This window comes from Rhinolophus ferrumequinum, chromosome 10 (genome assembly GCF_004115265.2).
Source record: "Rhinolophus ferrumequinum isolate MPI-CBG mRhiFer1 chromosome 10, mRhiFer1_v1.p, whole genome shotgun sequence".
NCBI lineage: Eukaryota > Metazoa > Chordata > Mammalia > Chiroptera > Rhinolophidae > Rhinolophus > Rhinolophus ferrumequinum.
In genome coordinates this window covers 16134553-16158792 of record NC_046293.1, presented here as the reverse complement: position 1 = coordinate 16158792, position 24240 = coordinate 16134553, and the positions used below count along the sequence as shown (strand labels likewise).

The 24240-nt window shown below is 44.3% G+C and overlaps 1 protein-coding gene across 3 annotated transcripts in view; it reads left to right on the top strand.

Moving 5' to 3' along the window:
• The window catches only part of STAB2 (stabilin 2), a 132521-nt gene that overhangs the window by 39576 nt on the left and 68705 nt on the right, over window positions 1-24240 (top strand). The window contains exons 16-27 of one of the 3 annotated variants that reach the window (XM_033118295.1): window positions 4448-4501; window positions 4787-4867; window positions 6800-6952; window positions 9827-9889; window positions 12543-12629; window positions 13497-13583; window positions 14724-14835; window positions 17264-17444; window positions 19307-19400; window positions 20640-20798; window positions 22448-22543; window positions 23132-23227. In XM_033118295.1, coding sequence (XP_032974186.1) covers window positions 4448-4501; window positions 4787-4867; window positions 6800-6952; window positions 9827-9889; window positions 12543-12629; window positions 13497-13583; window positions 14724-14835; window positions 17264-17444; window positions 19307-19400; window positions 20640-20798; window positions 22448-22543; window positions 23132-23227 — 1263 coding nt within the window. Of the gene's footprint in view, window positions 1-4447; window positions 4502-4786; window positions 4868-6799; window positions 6953-9826; window positions 9890-10881; window positions 10906-12542; window positions 12630-13496; window positions 13584-14723; window positions 14836-17263; window positions 17445-19306; window positions 19401-20639; window positions 20799-22447; window positions 22544-23131; window positions 23228-24240 lie in introns of those variants that run through there. The other 2 variants (XM_033118293.1, XM_033118294.1) reach the window with 2 other exon arrangements.

Here is a 24240-nt window from a genome sequence, read left to right as displayed (position 1 = left end):
TGATACAGAGTTTTTAAAAAAATAATAAAGGAGTTCTCAGATACCTAATCAGGTACACTTAGAATTAAAACAAAACCTTTTTAACTAGAATAGAAAAAATTCAACCTCCCTGCTTTTCTGTCAAGCACCTTTGCTCAGAAAGCTCTTCTCTTTCTCCTCCCTCTAACTCCTTCCAGTGGTGGCTGGAGCCGGCCCACACAGGCTCTTGAGAGTAGATTGCGTGTATCTCTTTCAGTGAGATCACATTAGTAGCTTGAAATCAGCCTGTGGTGATTTAGACCATATGAATTGGCCAACGCTATAAATCATGGCTTTTTTTCATCCCACAGAAGTGATTTATCAGCACAACCCTGCTCCTGACTCTCAATCTCCTTTCTCTCAAAGGCAATGTTTTTCTTCCTGCAAAGAATATAAAACTTCAAGTCTCTGTCCTGAGTCAAAAACTATCTTTCCACTTCAATTTCTACATGAGGAATAGAACAATCATTTCTGCCTCCTTTCCAGGTCCAGAGCCTGTGTGGGTTAAAACTTCTCAATCAATGAAGCTCCTTCTCTTTCCATCCATTTCACTAGCATCCTTCAGCTTTATCTTCAGGGAAGAACCTCAGCTGGAAACAGTAAAGTTCCCATCAACTATACCAATGAAATGGAAAATAAACTGATTTCATTAGAGGAATGGTTTCTAACTTGGATTTGGGAATGCCACGTTTCCTTGCCAGTGTATCTTTCTATTTCTCCCTGAGGCAAAATTTCAGTCCTAAAACCATCCCATGCCCTCACAAACCACAGGTACTGATTATAAGCCTCAGTTTAGAACTCCTTACTGACCTGGACAGAAGTAAAAGCAAAGGGAGCCAGAGACTGACCCTTGCCAATTCGTAAGTCCCTTGAAAGTAAAAATGGGCCAAAGGGAGGTGAATTTACAGAGTTCAAGGTCATATTCACAATGTGATAGAAAACTCTCTCTTTCTGCCTCTGGCACCAAAAGATTGGTGGGATTTGTTGTTGCTGTTGTTATTACCTAAAACAGCTGGGAGGAAGTAGATGTCCTCATAAGGAAAAGAATACACTGCACCAAAAGTCACTTCCACAGTAGCACCTGGAAGCATATCCTGTCAATTTGAACTGCACTGGACTGAATTCTAACTGAACGAGGGCCCATAGCCAGATAAGGCAGCAGGCACACACACACAGTGGCTGGTGTGATGCTGATCCAAGCCTTTGTCCCTTTCATTCTCCTGTTTCTTGTAAAAAGGATCCCACACACTCAATTTCTAAATTGAGGCTTTAGAAATGGGTTATCCAGTTGATAGTCTTCCCTATAGAATCATAAGTCTGGAAGGAGTCCATACCAGTCCCTTTATTTTACAGGTGAAGTTGAGCATAGAGGAGTTAAGTGACTTGCTCAAGGTCACACAGAAGCAGAAGCAGAATTAGAACCCAGGATCCTGAGGTCCAGCTCAGTGCTCTTCCCAGGACCCCTTCTCTCGTCCTTTTATTTTTTTAAATTTTATTAAATTTATGGGGGTGACATTAGTCAATAAATTATATAGGTTTCAAGTGTACAATCTGTACTACATCATCTATATATCACATTGTGTGTTCACCACCCAGAGTCAGTTCTCCTTCCATCACCACATATTTGACCCCCTTTACCGTCTTCTACCACCTCTCACCCCTTTACCCTCTAGTAACCACCAAACTATTGTCTGTGTCTATGAGTTTTTGTTTGTTTGTTGCTGTCCGTTTTATATCCCAAACATGAGTGAAATCATAAGGTTGTTGACTTTTTCCATCTTACTTATATCATTTAGCATGATATTCTGAAGATCCATGTTTTTGCAAATGGCAGTATTTCATCATTCTTATGGCCGAGTAGTATTCCATTGTATGTATGTGCCACAATTCTAATTTGATCTTCTTTATCCAATCATCTATCAAAGGATACTTTGGTTGTTTTCCATATCTTGGCCACTATGAATAATGCTGCAATGAACATAGGGGTACATATGTCTTTATGAATAAATGTTTTCAAAATTTGGGGGTAGATGCCAAGAAGAGGGATTGCTGGGTCACATGGTAATTCTACTCTTAATTTTTTGAGGAAACTCCATACTGTTTTCCATAAGGACTACCAATTTACATTGCCACCAACAGTGTATGAGGGTTCCTTTTTCTCCACAGCCTTTCCAACACTTGCTATTTTTTGTCTTGCTGCCATTCTAACAGGTATAAGGTCGTGGTATCTCATTGTGGTTTTGATTTGCATTTCCCTAATAGTTAGTGAAGTTGAGCATCTTTTCATGCATCTGTTGGCTATTTCTATGTCTTCTTTAGAGAAGTGTCTCTTCAGGTTGTCTGCCCATTTTTTAATTGGATTGTTTGTTGTTGTTGTTGTTGTTGAGTTGTATGAGTTCTTTGTATATTTTGGATATTAGCCCCTAATAGGAGGTGTTTTTGGCAAATATCTTCTCCCATTCAGTTCGTTACATTTTTGTTTTGTTGATGGTTTCTTTTGCTGTGCGAAAGCTTTTTAGTTTGATATAGTCCTATTCATTTATTTTTGCTTTTACTTCTCTTTCCTTTGAGGTCAAATTCATAAAATCCTCTCTAAGATCAAGGTCCATAAATTTGGTATTTATGTTTTCTTCTATGTATTTTATTGTTTCAGTTCTGATAATTAGATTTTTATCTATTTTGAGTTAATTTTTGTGTATGGTGACAAAGAGCAGTCTAGTTTCTTTTTTCTTTTTTTTGCACGTGGCTTTCTAATATTCCCAGCACCATTTATTGAAGAGGCTGTCTTTCCTCCATTGTATGTTTTTGACTCCTTTGTCAAAAAGTATCTGCCCGTACATATGTGGGTTTATTGGCACAAACATTTATGCAGGGCCTGCCATGTACCCCATCCTATGCTGGTGGGGACACAGTGATCAATAAACCAGAAAGCCCTGGTCCCTGCCTTCCAGGAGTTTGCAGTCCAATTTGGTCTGACATTTCCCAGTGGTCCCCACTTTTTATCACCCCTTCTACCAATGAGCGTTCAAGCTGATAATAGCATTGCTTCTACCTGCAAGTCCCACTTCTGGGTACCCCAAGTAGCTGTAAGGGGAAGTTAGGACCGAAAGGCTAAGTGACATGCTCAAGGTCACATAGTAACAGAATCAGTACTGCAGAAAGCATCACTTCCATGGCTGGATAACTGGTAGTCAACTTCAACATTCTTTTGGGTAACCATGCTCTGCACGCAATGCGATTAACTTATAGATGTGGTGGCCATACAATTTATCATTTACACCAGGACACTTTTGAGAGTGAATAGAATTGCCAGGACAATAGGCATAAACCAGGGTTGTACCAGACAAACCAGAATATGTGGTCACTCTACTAACAGGTAACTCCCCTGACATGGGGACCAAGACCAAATGCAGAGAGAAGTTTTGGTGAACGGAACTCATGTTCAGCAAGATTTTCTTTCAGCCTGGGACTTCTCACTGTTAGAACATGTCCCTCGAATCATCACCCTGTTGGGCGTTACTATGATCTTGATTTGTGATCCTTCACCTTTCCAAGCCAGAGTGACTGGCTGTGCCACTTAAGCAGAATTCAAGAGCTGTGAAGTTGGTAACTGCCAGCTGTGACTCAGCTTAAAGATTGCAGCAGACTGCAGCAGGCCACCACCACTGCCACTGCCTTCTTCCCGCAAAGAGACGGATCCCTGTGCTCTTCAACTCTGTACCTCACTCCAGGGCAATCTTACAGGGATTACTCATCCTGTGTACAGCCCCAAGACTCATTTTCCTCCACATCTGCTTCCGTTTCCTGAAGCATGAAAAATCTTGGAAAGGGCTTTAAAGGAAAGATGACCACATATGAGTGTACCATGGTAGTTCAGAAGGAAAAGTGTCCTGACCAGATAATCCTAGCAGGGATTATATATTCCTAAATAAGTAGTGTGTGGTCTGACAAGCAGATGTTTATCTATGGCAAGAGTGAAACAGAACCATAAACTAAGGCTGTCTTAGAAAATCAGAGCTATAACCTTAGGTATTTAGAGAGCTAATAGAGCAGAGGGATTGAGAGCTTGGGCTAAGTCTTAGGTTTACATCCTAAATTAGCTTTGTGACCTTGGGTGTGTCTTGAAAACTCCGTGTTATTGCACATAGAATGAGTCAATAGTAGTCCCTACCTCACAGGGCTGTTGGGAGGATTAAATAAAACGTGCACATAGTGTTTTCAGAACAGGCCCTGCCAGAGTAGAAAGCTGGTGAATGTTAGCTATTTGGGGAATGGAATTTTTCTCATCCTGAATTTCCCAATAAAGAGATTATGGGTCATTTATTTTTCCTGACTAAGTGTCCAAAGTCACTTGAGGAGATTCCCACAAGAGGGAATCTTGTGTTGTGTTTTCATCATTGACTAGCAAAATATTTTAATTATTTTGCAGGGATCTCGGAAGCTTCTGGAACTCGTCAGACACCACATTGTCCCATCTATCCAGGTTGGCCCCACTTTTCCTGCCCTATTTTTCCCTTGCTCTCAAGGTATCTGACCTTGTCTTAAATTCCAATATTACAGTGCTAGAAAATATGTGACCGTTGTTCTTTTTCTGTAGTTCCAGGCATACCCTTCCCACATGAAGAAATCTTCAAAGCCATAAAAACTCATGACATCAACGCTCATTATTTATGTCATAATCTGGCAGGCTGTTTTCTTCCTGTGAGGACTTTGTGAAAGCAGGTCTCTGGATGTTGCTCTAAACCTCTGTCTATTGTTCTCCTTGCAGCTTGACGTGGCCACCCTCGTTTCCACCCCTCACATTAGGAGCATGGCCAACCAGTTCATACAGTTTAACACAACCAACAATGTAGGTGAAAATTCTACCACCGGTATTGTTACTCACATGCATTTTTGCTCTTCTCCTGTTTATTCTTTTGGTTATCCTTCCTCTACATGCGCTCACAGGCTTTACAATTAGTTCATTCATTTGTTGTTTCTTTCGGCAAATATCTGCTGTGCATCTAACTACCTGGGTGAGAGTCTGAACTAGATACCAAGGATGAAGCAGTGGAAAAGACAGGCGTCCAGCCCAACAAGGGAAAAAAGACTTTAAACAATGAATTAGCAGCCAGTTAATTATTTAAATGCAATTGTAATTAAGTGCCACCAAGAGGCAGTTAAGAGGCTTGTGAGAGCATGTGAGAGGAGGAATCTGCGCAAGTCCGAGGTTCCAGAGGTCCTCAGTGAGGAGGTGATGCTTTGGCCGAGACTCAAAGGATGAATAGAATGAACTTGGGCAGAGATGAGAGAGTTCCAAGCAGAATGGAGAGCATGTGCAAAGGCCGGGGGTGGGAGGGAACAGGACGGATTTAAGAAACTCACAGAGGGAATCATTATTCAGCTAACTCCCTGGGGTTGTAATATCAGCAAAAGTCTGTCAGTGTAGAGATTAGATCTCCTGTTGATTCATTGTTGATGGTGATGGTGATGACCACACAACAAATATCTATGAAGCACCTACTATGTGCCAGACACCATTTCAGGTCCTGAAGTTGGACCAAGGAGCCAGCAGACAAAAGTCCCTGGTTGCGTAGAACTTTCATCTAGTAAATAGGAGGATAGCCAATAAACAAATTAAGTAAGTAAAATATATCCCGTGTTAGAGAGTAGTAAGTGCTGAGATGAAAAACAGCAAAGCAAGGAAGGGGGATAGAAAGTGGGGATGGCGCTGACATTTTAGATAAAGTGCCCAGGAAATCCTCATGGAGAGGAAAACATCTGAGCAAAGTGCCTGAAGGAAATGAAGGAACAAGCAGTGTGACTATCTGGAGAAAGAGCGTTCCTGAGTGAGGGCACAGTAAGTGCAGAGGCACAAAGCAAGGAACGTGCCTGACCTGGTTGAGGAACAGCAAGGTCACTGTGGCTAGAACAAAGAAAGTAGAAGGGAGAGAGGTCATAGGGAAGTTCAACGCAGTAAGAGGGGGTGGGAGAGGCGTGGTCAGATCACACATGGCCTAAGAACTCAGGGTAAGGACGTAGGCTCTTACTTGGAACAAGATGAGACGCTATTGGAGGATTTCGAGCAGCAAAATGACACCATCAGACATACATTTTGGGAGACTAGCTAGGAAGCCGTTGCAATACCCCAGAGAAGGTATGATAGTGACGTAGACCAGGTACGTGGTAAGAAGTGGTTGAATTCTGAAGATATTTTGAAGGTGGGTTGGATGGAGGGTGAAGAGAGAGGAAGTCAAGGATAGCTCCTGAGCTTTTCACTTGAGCAACCACAGATGGAGGTTGCCATAAATACTGCAGGTGGAGCAGATTTGGGGGGAATGTGGAAAACAGAATTCCTCACTCATTTTTGCTCCCTCCCCTACCGCATAAGCAGGAACTTGTCTGGGTTTGTTCACTGATTTATCCTCATCGCCTAAAGCAGAGCCTAATGCAAGGTCAATACATGGATCTGAATGACTGAATTCTTATTTCACCACAGAGAGGTAAAATAATTTGTCCAAGGTCGCATAGCAAAAGTATTGTGGAGGGGAATAGTTACAGTTCTTCCTGAGTCTGGCACCTGCAGGGACCATTTCTGCGAGGACATCCTTGCCTGGTGTCACTCAAGAATTCATTTAATAGATTCGTCTTTCCCTGTCTGCAAAGCCCTTCCAAGAGCAATCTTCCACGCTCTGAAAAGTGAAGTCGAAGGCTCTTTAGTGAGGTCGCCATCGTTCAGCTCTGCCAGGGGACCACTGGTGTTCCTGCTGTAGAGAATGAAAATGTCATTGCTTCTTTCCAGGGACAGATTCTGGCAAATGATGTGGCAATGGAAGAAATTGAGGTCACTGCCAAAAATGGCCGAATTTACACGCTGACTGGAATTCTCATTCCTCCCTCCATTGTCCCAATTCTGCCCCACCGATGTGATGAAACAAAGAGAGAGCTGAATCTGGTAAGGAAACTGGGAAAGTAGATAAGGGCCCCTGAACAGCCCCAGAGCAGACAACCGTCCTGCTATCGCAATTCTGTAGAAGCTGACAAGCAGAGTTTTACCACAAACAGGAGCTTCACCCCAACGGGGTTTCTGTCTTCACGAAGAGGCCAGGTGTGAACTAAGATTCCTTTGGAGGAATTGCCACAATGATAGATGCTGCCCAGGTATATTCATTTTCTAGGGCTGCCATAACAAACTAGGTGGCTTAAAGCAACAGACATGTATTCTGTCACATTTCTGGAGGCAGGAAGTCTGAAATCAAGGTGTCGGCAAGGCCATGCTCCCTCGGAAGGTTCTAGGGGGATCCTTCCTTGCCTCTTCCAGCTTCTGGTGCCTCCCGGCAGTCCTTGGTATTCCTTGGCTTGTAACTGCTTCACTTCAATCTCTGCCTCCATCTTTGCAATGGCCTCTTCCCTGTGTGTGTCACTGTGTGTCCCCTTCTCTTCTTGTAAGGACACAAGTCATTAGATCTAATGCTTCTAATCCAGTATGACCTCAGCTTAAATAATTACATCTGTGAGGACTCAATTTCCAAATGAGATCACATTCTGAGAGTTGGGAGAACATAAATTTAGGGGGCACACTATTCCACCCACTACATGTCAAGGGACTTGAGGAGGGATTTAAAACAGAATTTCTTCTCGGGGGGATGCTCTGGCCTAGCAATCAACCGTCTTTCTGTGCTTCTTTTCAAATACCAAACTTTCTGATTGCCTATGAGCGTGTGTACCCGCTAATGGCCTTTCCTGTTTCCATAGCAACTGTTTGGCTCAGTTGGTTTTAATCAGAGCACCCCGATTTCAACATTGCTGTACCTGTGATCTTTCAGTTCCATAGAAACCACAACTGTAACGTCACAGTAATAATAGGTCTGGTTATTGCTTTCTTATGACACTTCAATAATATTTCAGTGATTGTTCTCACAATATCTTTGTAACATGGACATTGAACAAGTAACAATGGCCTCTTTTTACTGATATTATTTTATTGATCCCTCTTCTTGTCATGAAGGCTGGAAATAGCTGGCTGAGCACCTGGCACAGGCTTGTGGCTGGTTCTAGATTTCCTCTCTGACCTAATGACTCTGACATGTTTTAGGCTGTTATGATGGAATTCGTCCTCCAGGCCAGTCACACACAATCTGAGGGATTGGATTCGACTCTGAGCACGGCACCACTTTTTAAGAGAGGCAGAAATTTGGTCCCTTTCCCAGCCAGTCCCTGGCAGTGATTTTTGTCTGGTTCAGTCCTTGAAATAAATATTGGCAGACGTATCACCAGGACTAGACCAGCATGAAGATCAGAACAGGACACAAGAAAATAGTCCCATTTCCTGGCCCAAAAATAAATGTATTGGGAAAATAGGGCCCCTGCAGAAAACAATCAATAGGAGTCAACAATTAGATGTCTTCAGAGCCCCCCTAACCCTAAGCAGCCACCTTTCAAGTACAAGGAAGAAGTCTTTGGAGGGACAAGGGCAGCCCTAAGTGCTTGCCTTGTTGTGGGTTGCCTAGCTCCAAGATGTTCAAAAGCTTGTTCTCCATCTACGTGAAGAACGGAATCAAGATGTGGGTTTGTGCCGTGACCAAAAAAGCTTTGATTAGACGGGGAGAAGAACTTCCCAGTAGCTGCCTTAGAAAGGAATCTTCTACTATTTTTTCTGGGTCTAGTCAAATCTATGTGCTCCACATGGTTTAGAGTGGTTTTGATTAAGTCTGTTAAACGCACAAATGCACTCTCTGGAAAATAGGGCTAGCAAAGAATAGAAGCTGCTGGCACCTTCTATAAGTCTCCATTTTCACCAGGCTGAAACCATAGCTGCCTTTGGGCATGTATGTTTCAATTTGGGGAAATGTGTGTTTGGGCTTTAGAGGTTTAATAAATAGCCCTCTGTACTTGTTAGGGTCTGGGGTCCCTGCAGCAAACAGAATTTATCCCAATGATTCAAATGGAGAGACTTTACTGAAGAAGCTACCACAGAGAAATGGGCAGGGCTAAGGAAATGAACAAGTTATGCTGAGGCATCTGGGGAGAAGCAATGGCAGTAAACCATTACCACCCCAGGACCAAAGAGTCACAGGGGTGTGAGGGAGCAGAGTAACTTGAATCCGTAAGAGTAGGAAGAGTGGAAGAAGGGACGACCGTCAGGAGCTATAGGGATGGTTCCTAAGCATAGAGAGAGCAGGGAAAAAGTACCTTGACCTTGCTCCCCACCTCCCCACAATATCTTGCTGGTACATCCCATCAGCCAAGATCAATTGGAAGCGGGCAAGGAAACCCAAGAGATCATCCTCACGGTCTACCTGCTGGAGCACAGAGCTCCATGCAGAAGGTCAGAGAATGGATCTGGAGAGATTTGGATGCACACACTCCTTTCCTTCCTCCTGAATTCACAACCAATGGAGGAAGACGCCCACGAGACTGAAAGGCAGAGATTCAATGTTCAGCCTCATTACTGCTAAGCTCATTGGAGAACAAGAACTTCCTCCTACTACTTCATCCTTGGCACAAGTGGACAACCAGAGTGTCCCCTGAGAGGCAGGTGCCTCTCTACACAGCAGACAGTTGATCAGAAACCTGAGGCCTGTGGACAGTCTGATCCTAAAAGACAGAGAGGAAGGGGCTGAGCAGGCTCCGTTACTTCTCCCAACTCCCTCCTGCATTGTCTCTGTTCCTTCTCTCTGGGGAGGACTCAGTAGGGGATGGGAAGACAGGCAGGGAGTGTTACTCTAATGGAACCCCCTTCACAGGGAGGAAGTATGAGGCCAGACAGGGTGGTCCCCTGCTCCCTCCTACAGGGGTATCTGTACTGACCCACCATCTTTTCTTCCAGGGCACGTGTGTGAGCTGTTCCCTGGTGTATTGGAGCAAATGTCCTGCTAACTCCGAGCCCACAGTGAGTGTGACAGCTTCATGAAACCACATATCATCCAAGCAACCCCACTGGTGTGGTTTCTTATCTTTTCTACCTTCCTCTTAAAAACTGTTAACTCCAACTGGGGTTAATATATGATTAGCTCTTAGCCTACCTCCTGGGGGATGGTAGAAAGACATCCTTCAGATCCGCATTGGAGTCCTTGCTTATTAACCCTAAGTAAGTTGCTTAACCTTTTTACTCTAATTTCCTTCATCTTTAAGTAATAATAAGAATAATGAGCACAACAACAGGATTAGCATAGATGAAAACGCAAGCGCAGCGCCTAAATCAGGTAGCCCTTCAGTAAAGGTTAATTCCTTCTCCATTTTCCCTTTTAAATAAAAATCCAACATTTGTGTTGGGAAGGCAAAACTGTCCCTCCACACTCTAGGGTCTCCACCTGGGCCTCAACATTAAGTTAACATAAAACAAACTAGCAGGAGAAAAGCATACAGATTTTGACACCTACATGGGAGCGTCCATAGGAGAATGAAGACTAGAGAAGTGGCAAAACCCAAACGCTTATATAGTAGGTTGAACAGAGAGGCAGTTTTGGAAAAGTAACTGAAATGTTTGGGGAGGCTAAAGGCAGATCAGTCATTATAACAAGGTCTGTTTGTAAGATTCTTCTTGGCTCAAACTCCCTGTCTATGGTGACAGGTATTTCTTTTCTCCTGGTAAAGGGAGGACATCTTTCACGTAGCAGTTTTATCTCCTGTTTTCAGAAAGAAAAGGAGAAATCAGAGTGTCCCTTTTCTATCTGCTGTTTTTCAGGTACTTTTAGCTCAAAATAATCCTTATGCCCAAGTGGCATCCTTTGGAATGGCATATTCTCCCACCTGTTATTTGTATTTGCTCTTCCCCATCCTTATTCTAGAGAGAAATATCAAGAAAATGCCACTAGAACCATCAAAACCTTTTCAAGTTTGGTTGAATTCCACACACCTTTATTGAGGATTTATAGTGCTGGCTCTAGGGGCAAAAAGATGAATAAGGTACAGTTTGTTTTATTTTCTTTTTGTCTTGAGGAGCTCTAATCTAAAAAGGGAAACAGACGATGCACAATTCATATGCCATGTATTCTATTGGTGGAAAAAGTAAAGTTGATGATAGAAATTTCTGCCTATAAGTCCATCCTCAGAAAGAACTTCCCAACCAGAAGTTTCATTCAACACTAACATAAATCACTAAGGAAGGCAATGAGCTCTTTAATGCAATCCGATGGTGAAGCATTTGATAAAGCAAAACATTAAAATTAAATAGGCACAGGTGTTCATGTATTTATTTTGCTAAATGAAGCCGTGAGTCCTTCAGCACACTGCCAAACAGGGAATACGGAGAGGAAGGAGGAAAGAGGAAATTGTGTTGGTGTGTGTCACAGCGACTGCTGTGTGCCAGACATTGTTCTAAAAGCTTTACACAGAAAACCTATATGAGACAGGTATATTAGCATCCTAACCACTGTGTCGTCAGGGGACTGAGGCAAAGAAACATAAAACACCTCACACAAGGTCCCTCAGCTGATACGTGGCAGAACCATGATCCCAAGGAAGGAGGAGGAAGGCAGGAAAGAAAGATGGGACACATGGCTTTGAGCCAGAAGAGCCCCTAAACTGCCCCTCGCATGCTCCCATGATCTACACTTGGCTAATTATTCTGAGATCCAACAAGAGCACTAAATATTCCCTCAATGAATATATTTAAGATTGTAGTATTTTCTAGTCTGTGAAGTTCTCAATGCTGTCTTCTTGAGCAAGAGCGTAAGATGAAGGGGTAAGGTCAACACCAATATTTATCTACCCTAAAGTCAGAGCCAGGGACTAGTGCTTAAGACAAAACTTAAGACCGGCATTGTTGTCCCATTTCACAGATTAGGCAACTGAGGCCCACAGAGACTACATGACTTGCCTGTGTTATCCTAAAGTTCATTCTCTGGACCTGCCACTTATTAGCAGTGTTCCTTAGAAAAACGATTTAACCTGTCTGGGCATCAGTTTCCTCATCTATAAAAAAAGAGATGAAAATACCCACATGGAGTTGAAGACTGATAACCTCATTGTGCAATGTGTCTGACTCTAGTAAGCTCTCAATACATTGTAGTTCTGGATAATTATGAGTGGACACTGGGCCTAGAGGATAAAAGGATGTGTTTAAATCTGTACTCCACCCCCCCGATAGAAAAACTCAGACTATCACTAATTTTTTGGGGGGAATGGGGGGTGTGGATCTTTCTAAAAAATAGAGATGAACTCTTTACTGACTCCAAAAACTCTATATAAAAGGAGTTTAGGGGTGGCAACTGATTGGAAGGGGAGTCTAAGCCATATCCAGATGACCATGAGCGTGTTCCCTGATCGATTAGCGATGTCTGCCACAGCATGAGAGGGGGCAGAAAGATGCACGTGCCCTGCGTTGTGCAAACCTTGGCCTGTATTCTACTAACAAGGGAACGGAGTACCTAAAGATGGTGATCACGCTCTGACCAGGACCCACATGTGCTGGCGTGGTCTAGAGCAGCTTCTTGGCATGGACGGTAAAGTGGAAGTAGAACGTCTAGCGTATGTAGAAGCTGAGATGCCAGAGGACCACGAAATGCACACTGCAATGCTTGTTCTCACTGGCTTTCTTCCAGGCACTCTTCACACACAAATGTGTCTACACTGGCAAAACAGGGAGCCTGAAGAGTGGCTGTGCCAGATACTGTAATGCCACTGTGAAGGTGAGGAGTGGTGGGGCCGAGGGCCCTCATCCAGGCCAGCAGGGCTCACACAGACACCAGCAGCACTGGGCAGCGCCAAGGCTACCCTCTTGGGCCCCAGGGTCTGTGCAGTCACAGGCTGCCCGTGGCACCTTGGCCATGTCTTCCTGCAGGGGAAGTGAAGGGCAGATCCTCTCTATGGCAGCCAGGTCACGCCTTTCCCTGCACCCACCCCTCCCGTGGTGCCCTATGGCTCTTCACATGGAGCCCATACTCTCAATGCCCCCCACGCAGCCCACCCTCTGCCTCTGACCTGTCTCTCACCTCATTCCCACCTCAGAGTGTGGGCACTCACTGTCCATTTCCAACCTCAGAATGCTCTTCCAGGTTTTCTTGGGGCTCAGTCATCTTGCAAGTCTCCACTTAACTGTCACCTCCCCGCAATTTCCCCCAGTTTCCCCCACCTCTGTCCTCACCTGCCAACTATATTATGGTGCTTGGTTTTTTCCGCACTGACCACTCTCTGAAATTCCCTTCTCCTCTTCCTTCTCCTTCCTCTCCTCCTCCTCCTTCTTTTATATTTATTGTCTCATCCTGATTAGATAGAACATACACCCCATGAACAGAAGGCTTCATCTGTCTTGTTCGCAGGTGCCAGAGCCAGGCTGGCCCCCGTGGTCAGCCCTCAGTAGATCTGTGGTGAACAGATGGCTGAGCACTGGCCATGCCATCATCTGCCAAAGAAAAAGTCCAGCTCATGGGCGGGGGATGGCGGGGGTGGGGGGCCTAGTGCCGTTTATGATATTAATAGAAATGAAAATATATCTCCTTTAAGGAAATGGCACTCTGCTCCGGGTTTCAAAGGGCAACACGCATTTTGTTTCCCAGGTACCAACGTGCTGCAAAGGTTTCTACGGGCCCGAATGCAACCAATGTCCGGGAGGCTTCTTGAACCCATGCTCAGGAAATGGACAGGTGATAAGGACAGTCCCTGATGCATACTTTTTCATGAATGTTGAGATTGACCTTTCTTAAGTTGAAAAATTATTTTTAAAACCACTGAACCAAGAAATGATACAATGCCAGCCACTATCCCCAGGAAGTAAAAATAAAAGATCAGTTACTAAAAGAACAGGTAGCTGCATTAGAAGGAATCTTTTGGGGGCGGGGGGAGGTGGGGTGGAGGGAAAGGTACAGGGATGTTCCTTCTAGTCTCTGCTTTTCTATTGCTGACTGCATGACCTTGAGCTATCAGCAAGGGTCGCTGGACCCCTCCCATGGAGGACAGCAAGCTTGGCTGCACTGATCGCCAAGATTCCTTCCAGGAGTAAGATTTTATGATACTTAATAACAACAACAAAATGATAGCATTGCCCAGTGATTACTTTTTGTAACCTATTTGCAAAACCCAGTGAAATATAAAGGCCAAAACTTAAACTCATCTAGCATGGAGGTCAGAGCTAAACAAGCAAAGATTAAAAAAAAAAAAAAAAAAAGTAGTTGTGGTTCACATGGGAAAAGTATAGATCTGCACATTTAAGAAATCCATATCTGAATTAAGCCTCTTTCAAGGGGAGGGAAAAAACGCATCCACTGTGGGGACACCACTCAGGTGAGGACAAGTTGGTACTAATTAATTACTGAAGCCAGGTGGTTGGGGAGGCACCTCTGGTGCATGTCAATCGTTACAAATCTAACCTTGAAATTGCTGGGGAGATGGAAAACAAACATATTTACCACTGAAGGGAAAGATACTGCAGTGTAAAGCCACAGATCTGAGCAAGTGAGAATCTGGAGAGAAAGGCCAGCCTTCATTCTGGAAGTCAGTGGCTTGTCACGCCATCCCTTAAGCATTTTTTGGAGCTTCCCAGTTCACCACTGTGACTCCCCTGCCCCTCCCTTGACTGACTTCCCTTAAGGTTCTAACTCCTGCCTTGGGACCCCCCAAGCTTGTCACTGTTTTGAGTTTTCTACCTGATACCAACATGACTCCACTTTTCACAGATTCCCAAAGAGTCTGAGTTCAAAGAAGTCAGGCCCTGCAACAAAAGGGTCTGGGACTTCTCTGGGGGGGGTGTTGTCCTAACGGCCCACGGTGCCTGCCTTTGTTCTCAGTGCGCAGATGGCCTCGGTGGCAATGGGACGTGCATTTGTCAGGATGGCTTCCAAGGCTCCCAGTGTCAGTTCTGCTCCGACCCCAATAAATACGGACCTCGGTGTGACAAAAGTAAGTGGCCCTTCCAGAGCTTCCTTCTGCTCCTCAGCCACGATCCCTGCTGCACTGAAATAAGCTGAAGGTGCAGGCCTGGTGTCCTGGCGCCTTTCCTTGGTGTAGGCCCTCATCACAGGGCAATTCTTAAGCACTTGGTTCTCAAACTGTAGCACGTGCCAGGTTGCTGGGCCCCACCCGTGGAGTTACTGAGACAGTAGGCCTGGATGGTACCTGACAATTTGCATTTCCAACAAGTTCCTTGGGGAGGCTGACCACTGTGGGTCCAAGGACCACATTTCGAAAACCAGTCTTTTAAAGTTTCCCCCACATACTTGAAGTGCTAATAGTGGATTCCATATCAAGAAACAGACTCGCCTCCTGCCTATCAAGCAGTCTGCTTCCATCAGTCCCTCTCTTTGCAAAACGTACAGCCTTAGGCAAGTTATTATACCTCTTTAGGGCTCAGTTTCCTCATCTATAAAATGGGGATAATAATACTAACTACCTCATACAGTTGGTATAAATGGAAAACACTTGCCTTAGAACAATACCTAGCACATAGTATGCACAACCAATAATACATTAGATGTTATTTTTATCTATTATTGTTGTTGCTATTATTCTCAGTTCAGTGACATAAATGTCAAGAAGCTTATAGAACATGTAGAAAGTTCCACAACAGTAGACATTAAAAAAAATGAAGTTAAATAATCTTAGAAAATGCACTGTGTTCTTTAAAATGATGCTATGTATATATTTATGTACATAAATATATTTAGATACATAATTCTAAGCTAAGATTAGAACTTAACTTAGAATGAAATTAACTTAGAACTTAACTTAGAATGAATAAAACGAAAGAAATGGATCAGAGCTGGATGTAGAGTGAAACCCAGCTGAAGTTAAATCCCCACTGTGCAACTTACTGGCTGTACGACCTTAGAAAAAGTCTCTCATTGAGCCTCAATTTCCCATCTGTAAAATGGAGATAATACTGGTCCCCACTTCATATGTCATTGATTAAGTTACACCATAATTTAGGGCTTTAAGTAATCAATAAATGAAGCCATTCTTATGACGATTACTCCTAACTACACTCATTTGTTACAAAATGCACAACCCTTCCCGCCTCCTACCTTGTCTGATCTTCACAACTACTTCTTAAGATGGACAGGAAGCCAGAGCACAGCAGAGTCAGGGCTGCTGGTCTTAGTCCGATGCTCTTTCTGCCAAATAAGGTTTCTGAGGGGAAAAAAATAGGGGTTTATTCCAAAACCTGCCAATGTTGGCATTTTTATGAGGCCAGTGGGGCAGAGGGCCAAGGCTGGGGGCAGCGGGACTGGGCATCCTGCTCAAACACTTGCCCCACCCACCCCACCCCCTCACCATCTGAGGCAGGGGATCCTTTTTTCTGGGGTCTTGTTCCTTGCAAATTAAGCCCCTATTAGTTTTTGAGAAGTCTTTTTTGTTGTTTTAAATCCAGTCATGCTTTTCCAGCCCTCTTCCTCGGTTTCTCTTCTCTTTCCTGGATGTTGGTTCCAACCACCCAGACTAATTTCTCCTCCGTCAGTCCTTTCTGGGGCAAAAACCCCAGATGCCTTCATTTCTGATTATATTCGAGCCTCCCAATCCTTGCCACCTGCTTTGAGGATCATTCACTCCCGCGTGCATAGGAACCTGAGTCTGAGGAGCCGGCTCATGCTGCACATGTTAAACACCTATAACCAAAAGCAAAGTAAGCTGCTGAAGTTTAAAATGACAATAGGCGTGTGGAAACGCCAGTTAATATGCTGATTTACTGTGTTTACACATGGTCACAATATAAATGGGCTTTCAAGGCCTGAGTTCAAGTTCACACTTGGAAACTTAGCAGCAAGTTAGGCAATTTGCTTCACCTATCCAGGCTTCAATTTCCTCACCTGGAAAATGGGGATGATAAAAGTACCTACTCCTGAAGCTGGTGACTATTAATGAGATGGTACAGGTTAAAGCCAGGCCCGATGCCTTGACTGGTTCGCTGTGATGGAGAGTGAAGAACAAATATATAAGCTACACACATCAGAGATCATGCCGGCATGAACCTTCACTTCTATTTTTCCAGAATGTCTTCATCAAAAGATGAGAAATTTCCAGACTAAAGTTTCCACCTACGAAGTACATGAAAATTGAGTTCTCTGGCCCCTTTCGCATCATCACAACCCACCCTCCTCACCACACCCCACACACAAACATATAAAGCATCCCTAAGACCAAGTTTTTCTCATCCTTGATGGGCCACACTGAGAAACACTTGAGACCCTAAGAAGTAGCATCCAGAGCCTTCCCCTGCTCCACCCCAGGTTCTGCTCTGACAAGAGTGGGGGGAGGGGGGGAGGGGAGGTGGCCCCTGTTTTCCATGACCCATGTACCCCAGCCCTGAATGTTCTTCTTCCTTCTCTTTCAGAATGTCTATGCATTTACGGAACGTGTGACAACAGGATCGGCAGTGATGGGGCCTGCCGCGCTGGCACATGCAGAGATGGTTCCGCTGGGAGATTCTGCCACAAGCAGACCTCAGCCTGTGGGCCCTACATGCAGTTCTGTCACATCCATGCCACTTGTGAATACAGCAATGGGACAGCGAGGTAGGCCAGTGCGTGCTGGGGGCGGGGGGAGGTACCATCCTTAATGGCCCGTGGCCACTGTGTTACCTGTAGACAGACCCAACCCATATTCTAAGGCCAGTTCTCTCCAACTGCCAATGTGGTTTTGTGAAGAAAACCTCAGACTGAGCTGGGTTCAAATTGCAGCACTCCCTTCTTTGAAAGTTGTGGCCTTTGAAAGCTGTGTGGCCTTGAGCAAGTTACTTAACCTCTCTGAGACTCACTTTCCCCATCATGACAATAAGGGTGATGTTGCCAACCTAGCAGGGCAGGTGTGGACATTAGAAAAACTCAATGTAAAAGCTCCCAGGACCAGGACTACTGCGTTATAGGTATTCAGTCATGGAAACTGTAATTATCATCATCACTCATGTGAAGGAAATGAAGATTTGTCCACCCACTTTCCAACCCTTTAAAAATAGTTTACTTCCTAAGGCCGTTAATAATAACTCCCCTGTTACAGGCACCTTCCAGGAAATTGGGTCTTTAGTCATTGGATCACTATTTGTTTCCTCAATCCCATCTAACATCTTCAGTGGGCTTGGAGAGAATGTTTCCTCTCCAGGCGTATCTGGTTCAAAGTCAGTATCCACTCAAACAATATCCAGGGCAATGCAGAGAATGTCTGAAATTCTTGGCCTTATTTTTACAGCACTTTTCTTAATTTGTAATTACATAGATATTATATTTGCTTACCTATTTACGGTCTGCATCCCCCACTAGACAATAGGAAGCAAGGGGCCAGAGACTGTCTTCTCTCTTCCACAGTTTACAACAGAAATGCATCTTCCTAAGGACTTAGGATCTACATCAGTGCATAAAGCAAAAACCTTAAATAATCAAAAGTGTCCTTAAAACCTCTTAAATCACCCACAAAAGACTACCGATTTGGGTCTGAATATACTGTATAAGCTTAGCTTAGGTAAGTCAAATAGCGTTGGAACAGGTCAACCTATATCTTCATTTGCGTACCAGATTAAGTATTTAATTTCTCTAGGAAACTTGATACGTGAAAAAAATTTTTTAGATTTTTGTGATGCACACAATTTGCAACAGTGACATAGGGGTAGGATGGAGTAACAAGGTGTCCCCGCACCTATCATAGGGCATTCAATAAATATTGGCTGAACCAATGCCCCCACCCCCAATCTAATAGTGAAAGTATCATGGTAGAACATTTTGAGAGAAGTGTCTGAGAGGGTAAGGGGTCAGGAAACCATCAGCTCATATGGAATGAGGCACCTCACGGAATGAGGAGAATGTTGTGTTTGGGGGGACGGGGGGAAGAACCTGAGAGACTAGAAAAGGGAGAGAGGGGAGGTCTCACCTGACCGCCACTTTCACATGTTTTAAGAACCGTTGCATAGAAGAGGGTAGACTTATTCTCTACTGAACCAGAGATAATAACTAGAGTTATAAAGGGGCAGATTTCAGCCCAGTATGAACAGAAAAGCTGCCAGTTGTCGAGCCTTAGAAGGTGCAGATGGGTACAAGTGCCCTGCTCAATGATCCACATGCATTAGCTCATTTAATCTTCACCACGGCCTTATGAGGGAGGTGGTCTGATTAGACCCATTTTCCAGATGAGGAAACAAAGTCTCCCAGAGGTTAAGGGGCTCGCCCAGGGTCACATGACTGCTGAGAGGTGGGCCTGGATTCCCACCTGGGTCTGACTGACTGCAGACCCCAACCTGTGACCACCTTGGTTCACTGGTTCCCTGCACAAAGGCAAACTGTCATTCTTTCTGGCCATGAACCAGTTCACCCCAGGCTGGATGGTCCTCTTCCGGGTGGTTGGTGCTTATATTTCTGGGGCTGATTCTGTTCACTCCTCTTCTTGGCAGCTGTGTTTGCAACGCAGGCTATGAAGGGGATGGAAGCCTCTGTTCAGCCACGGATCCTTGCTCGGGATTAACCCCAGGGGGCTGCAGCCGCAATGTGAGTGTGGTTGGTCTCCATTCACTTCCAGGCTGCCAGGTTTTTTAGGAAATCCTGAGAGAAGACCTTCCAAATGGCAGTGTCTGCTGGCTTTTCACTGCATGAAGCACATCTGTTTGAACCTTGTGTTTTAAACACAGTGCCAGGTGCCTTCTATGAGGCCCCACTTCCTCACTGAACATGGGGCGGGGGGGGTGCGGGGGGGCGCTTTGGGCTCTTAAAAACACAGCCTGAGAACCAGACATTGAGATCGTTAATCAAAGTCTTGATTCAAACGCTACAGCTTACGAGTGACTTTCATGTATGTGATCTAACTCGCTCCTCCCACCAACCCAGTGGAGCAGATTTTGTCATTCCCATCTTACGAACTAGGAAACGGAGGCTTGGGGACAGTAAGTGACTTGCCCTGAGTTCTGTTATTGTCAGGGCATCAGCCCAAACCCACCACTGCTTTCACTAACACCTTCTGAATATCACCACCATCACCTGGTCCTGCTCACCTTCATTCCTTACCCACAATAACGGGTCTCCCTGCAGTACATTCGTTGTCCACCCACAGACGGAGTGTCTTGAAGTGGGTCAGATCGTGTTTCTCCCATGCGGAAACTCCCTCACGTTCTTCCCCTGGCTCTGAGGATAAAATCGGACACCCTGCCTTGCCCCGGCCCACCAGACTCGCCTTGGGCAGGCCCGGGCCACTCAGGCAGGCTCATCTCAATAACCTATCTGGCACCTTCGGCCCTCTCACCATGTCCTTCAGCCTCCTGATGTGGACATCCCGAGAGGCCTGGAGTTGGTACAGTGAGGAGGAGCTTGGGCTTCAGCATCATACAGACCTGGGCTTGTGCCTCCTGGTGGCCGTGTGACCTTAGGCAACTTCCGTCACTTTTCTCAGCCTCAGTTTCCTTGTCTGTAAAATGGAGATAATAACACTGCCTTCGTCAAGATGGTGGCTTACCCCTGCCAAACATTAAGAACAGTCTCTGGCTCAATAAAATGGCAGTGAGGTTAGGGGTGGTGGCTGTTAGCTAGCTAACTCCGAGCAACGTGGCTCTTTAAACCATCTCACTTTTCCACTTTTCCACTGATCTCCATACAAATGTGTGTTTTACTCCTTTCCATTGAGCTCCAGGCAAATCTGTGTTTCTAGAATGTCCCTCTGAAAATCCTTTTTTGCTTTTGGTATCATGTAACTGGACTGAGGTTTCCGGAGTTTTGCTGCTTCTTTTCCTCCTGCAGGCAGAATGCATCAAAACTGGCATAGGGACCCACACCTGCATGTGCCAGCAGGGATGGACCGGGGACGGAAGAGATTGCTTAGAGATCAACAACTGCCTGCTGCCCAGCGCCGGCAGCTGCCACAACAATGCGACCTGTTTATATGTAGGCCCTGGGCAGGTAGGTGTGACGTGGTAGAGAGCCAAAAGGAAGCAGGATTCCAGCAATGTTTTTTTCGCCCCACTAGACACAAAAGTACTCTGGTTAGAACCTACTGCAGCTCTTTTATCATTTGTAGTAGTGACAATAAGTTCATTGTCACAACAAACTTATGATGTAGGTACTATTTTTTTTTTCACCTTTTGATCTCCTTCACCCATTTCATTTACCCCTTCCCCTCACCTCTGGAAACCACCAATCTGTTCTCTATCTATGATGTCAGTTTGAGGTTGTTGGTTTTTTTTTTTTTAAGATTCCACATATAAGTGAGATCATATGGTATTTGTCTTTCTCTATCTAATCTATTTCACTTAGCATAATGCTCTCAAGGTCCATCCATGTTGTGGCAAATGGCAAGATTTCATTCTTTTTTATGGTTAAATAATATTCCATTCTAGATATATGCTACATTATCTGTTCTCTGTCGATGGACACTTAGGTTGTTTCCATATCTGGGCTATTGTAAATAATGCTGCAATGAGCATGGCAGTGTAAATATCTTTTCAAGTTAGTGTTTTGTTTTCTTCAGATACATACCCAGGAGTGAAATTGCTGAATCACAAGGTAGTTCTATTTTTAATTTTTTGAGGAACCTCCATAATGTTTTCCACAGTGGCTGCACCAATCTGCAATCCTACCAGCAGTGCACGAGGGTTCCCTTTTCTTCACATCCTTGCAACACTTGTCTTTTTGAGGATAGCCTTTCCAGCAGGTGTGAGGTGATACCTCATTGTGGTTTTGATTTGAATTTCCCTGATGATTAGTGATGTTGAGCACCTTTTCATATACCTGTTGGTCATCTGTATGTCTTCTGTGGAAAAAGGTCTGTTCAGACCCTCTCTCCATGTTTTAATCAGAGTGTTTGTATTTTTGCTACTGACTTGTATGAGTTCTCTATAGATTTTGGTTATTAACCCCTTATCATATATATGGTTTGCAAATATTTTCTCCCATTCTGTGGGTTGCCTTTTCATTTTTTTGATGGTTTCCTTTGCTGTGCAGAAACATTTTTATTTGCTTTTTTTTATTTTTGCTTTTGTTGCCATGCAGGTACAGTTATTATTCCATCTTACAAATGAGAAAATTGAAGCACAGGAAGGCTAAATATTTTGCCCACATCATACAGAAAATCATCATGGTGTGAGATTTCACACCCAGGCACCCAAACTGCCCTCTGAGTCACACTTTGACCACACTACATTTCTGTAGCACTCTACAGTTTGTTGATCACTTTCACATCACCTCATTTAAGGGGGACTGAGGCAGAGAAAGCTATTTAACCTTTCCCTCTTGGATAGAGGGGCCAGTTTTTCCAATGCAATGTCCCTTGAGCGTCTAAGTTCTCTGAGAAGCTCCATATGGCCCTTCTGAGATATTAAATTCAAAATGGAAGTACCAAGAAACTATCAGATTGGAAAATTTAATGTAGAATGTGGATGACCAACAGCTCTGGAATCTGAAGTATAACAAACAAAAGACATGCACGCGGTTCTCCAGGAGGGCCGAACAGATACGGTTCCCATCGTTCATTTTTCAGCGCCACAGGAGGGCAAGGCATAGGAGGCTGTTGTTTTTAATAATTCCCTTCGACTTTGTTCTTGGAATTATAGAATGAGTGTGAGTGCAAGAAAGGATTTCGAGGCAATGGGTTTGACTGTGAACCAATAACTTCATGCTTAGAACAAACTGGACAATGTCATCCACTGGTGAGTTACTTGATTTCTTTTATCCTTACTAAAAAGCAAAAAAACAAATAAACAAAAAAATGCATGAAAAAGAAAGAAAGTTAGGATATTTTTTATCTGAACAAAATCCTCTTACTCGCAAAGGGAGTCCCTAAGTAGGATGTGAGTAGTTATTGCAACTTTCACTTTATTCCAAAGCTTGGAAGAACCAACATATGATTGCCACAGAAAATACAGCACACCCCGTTAAATTTGAATTTCAGATATACAATGAATCCTTTTCCAGAACAAGTATGCCCCCGAGTAGTACATGGGACATACTTAAACTAAACAGTATTCATTTATCTGAAATTCAAATGAGCTGTGTCCTGTGTTTTTCCTTGCCAAATCTGGCAGGAATGAGAAGAATTTCATTGTGATTAAATAAGAGCTGCACCAAACATGAGGACAGGAGCCTTTCCTTGCTACACTGAAGAGTCACTTCTAGCATCTTTCAGCCCCAAATTTGCAGTTCTCACCTTAGATGGAGCCTGATATCTCACGGATGTAACTCAGATCTAACTCTTTCGTTAGGAAGTCAACCCATTTCTTTCATCTTCGTTTTATCAGGCCACCTGTCAGTTTATTTCTTCTGGCGTCTGGAGCTGTGTCTGTCGAGAGGGCTATGAAGGAGATGGCTTTCTGTGCTATGGAAATGCAGCAGTGGTAAGTCATCTAAGATCAACTGCAGTACAGAATAATAAAGACAAAGCTGTTTTGTAAAAAAGCTATTAGCTAGAATGCCTTTCAAGGGCTCTACAAACCATTTGCTCCAGGAGATTTTATATGAAGCAAGCTGCTTCTCACAGATGGTATATGTGAGTCACAAATTTTCTACAGGCTAAAGGGAGCTAACTTTTATTTGGCACCATCTGTGTACCAAGTAGTCCTGTCTTCTCTTTCTTTCCATTCGATCTCTTTTCATTCCCAAACTTCCCAAATGGACAAATAACTGGCCTCTGCTGAGCTCTCTGAGTGCATTGTGTGCCTCCTATTGGTACCAGAGTACCCTGTGCTTACCACACCTGGTGTGTGTGTGTGTGTGTGTGTGTGTGTGTGTGTGTGTGTGTCTTCAGTATACCTGGCATCTTACTAAGTCCTTAACATGCAGCAGCACCCCCATTTAAATCTCCCAACCACCTCTGAGGTGGCTGCTACGAGTATGCCCATTTTATAGATGAGGAAACTGAGAGGCTAAGCAAACTTGCCTCCAGCTGCTCAGCTCCAGAGTGAGGAATCCAGCCCCAGTCTAAGTGCAGAGCCCAAGCCATTACCCACCAGTGTCGAGCAGGTACACGTCACCCCGAATTGTCCTTGCTCGAGCATTTATCTGTGTCCTCCCTCCACTGGACTTGTAAACTCTTGAGGGCAGGTCTTCGTCTTGTTTCCTATTTCACTCCCACTGTGTATAAAGATTTTTTGTTGAAATGAGACATTAAAGAAATTGGCAGAGTTTCTCATCACTTCCTTTTTGTTCAGCTCACTCACTGCAGTTTGTTTCCTGTCGCTCCTCTCAGCCGAACCATTGGTCTAACAAACCTCAGGACCCGAACTTCACCCAAACTAAGAACCTCTCTCAGGCCCAAGTCCTTGTTCCCCGGGGTTGGCTGCAGCATGTGCCCTTGGCCTCTCTACCTATGCAGGCTCCTTCTCACCCTTCACTTCACACTGTTCCTTCT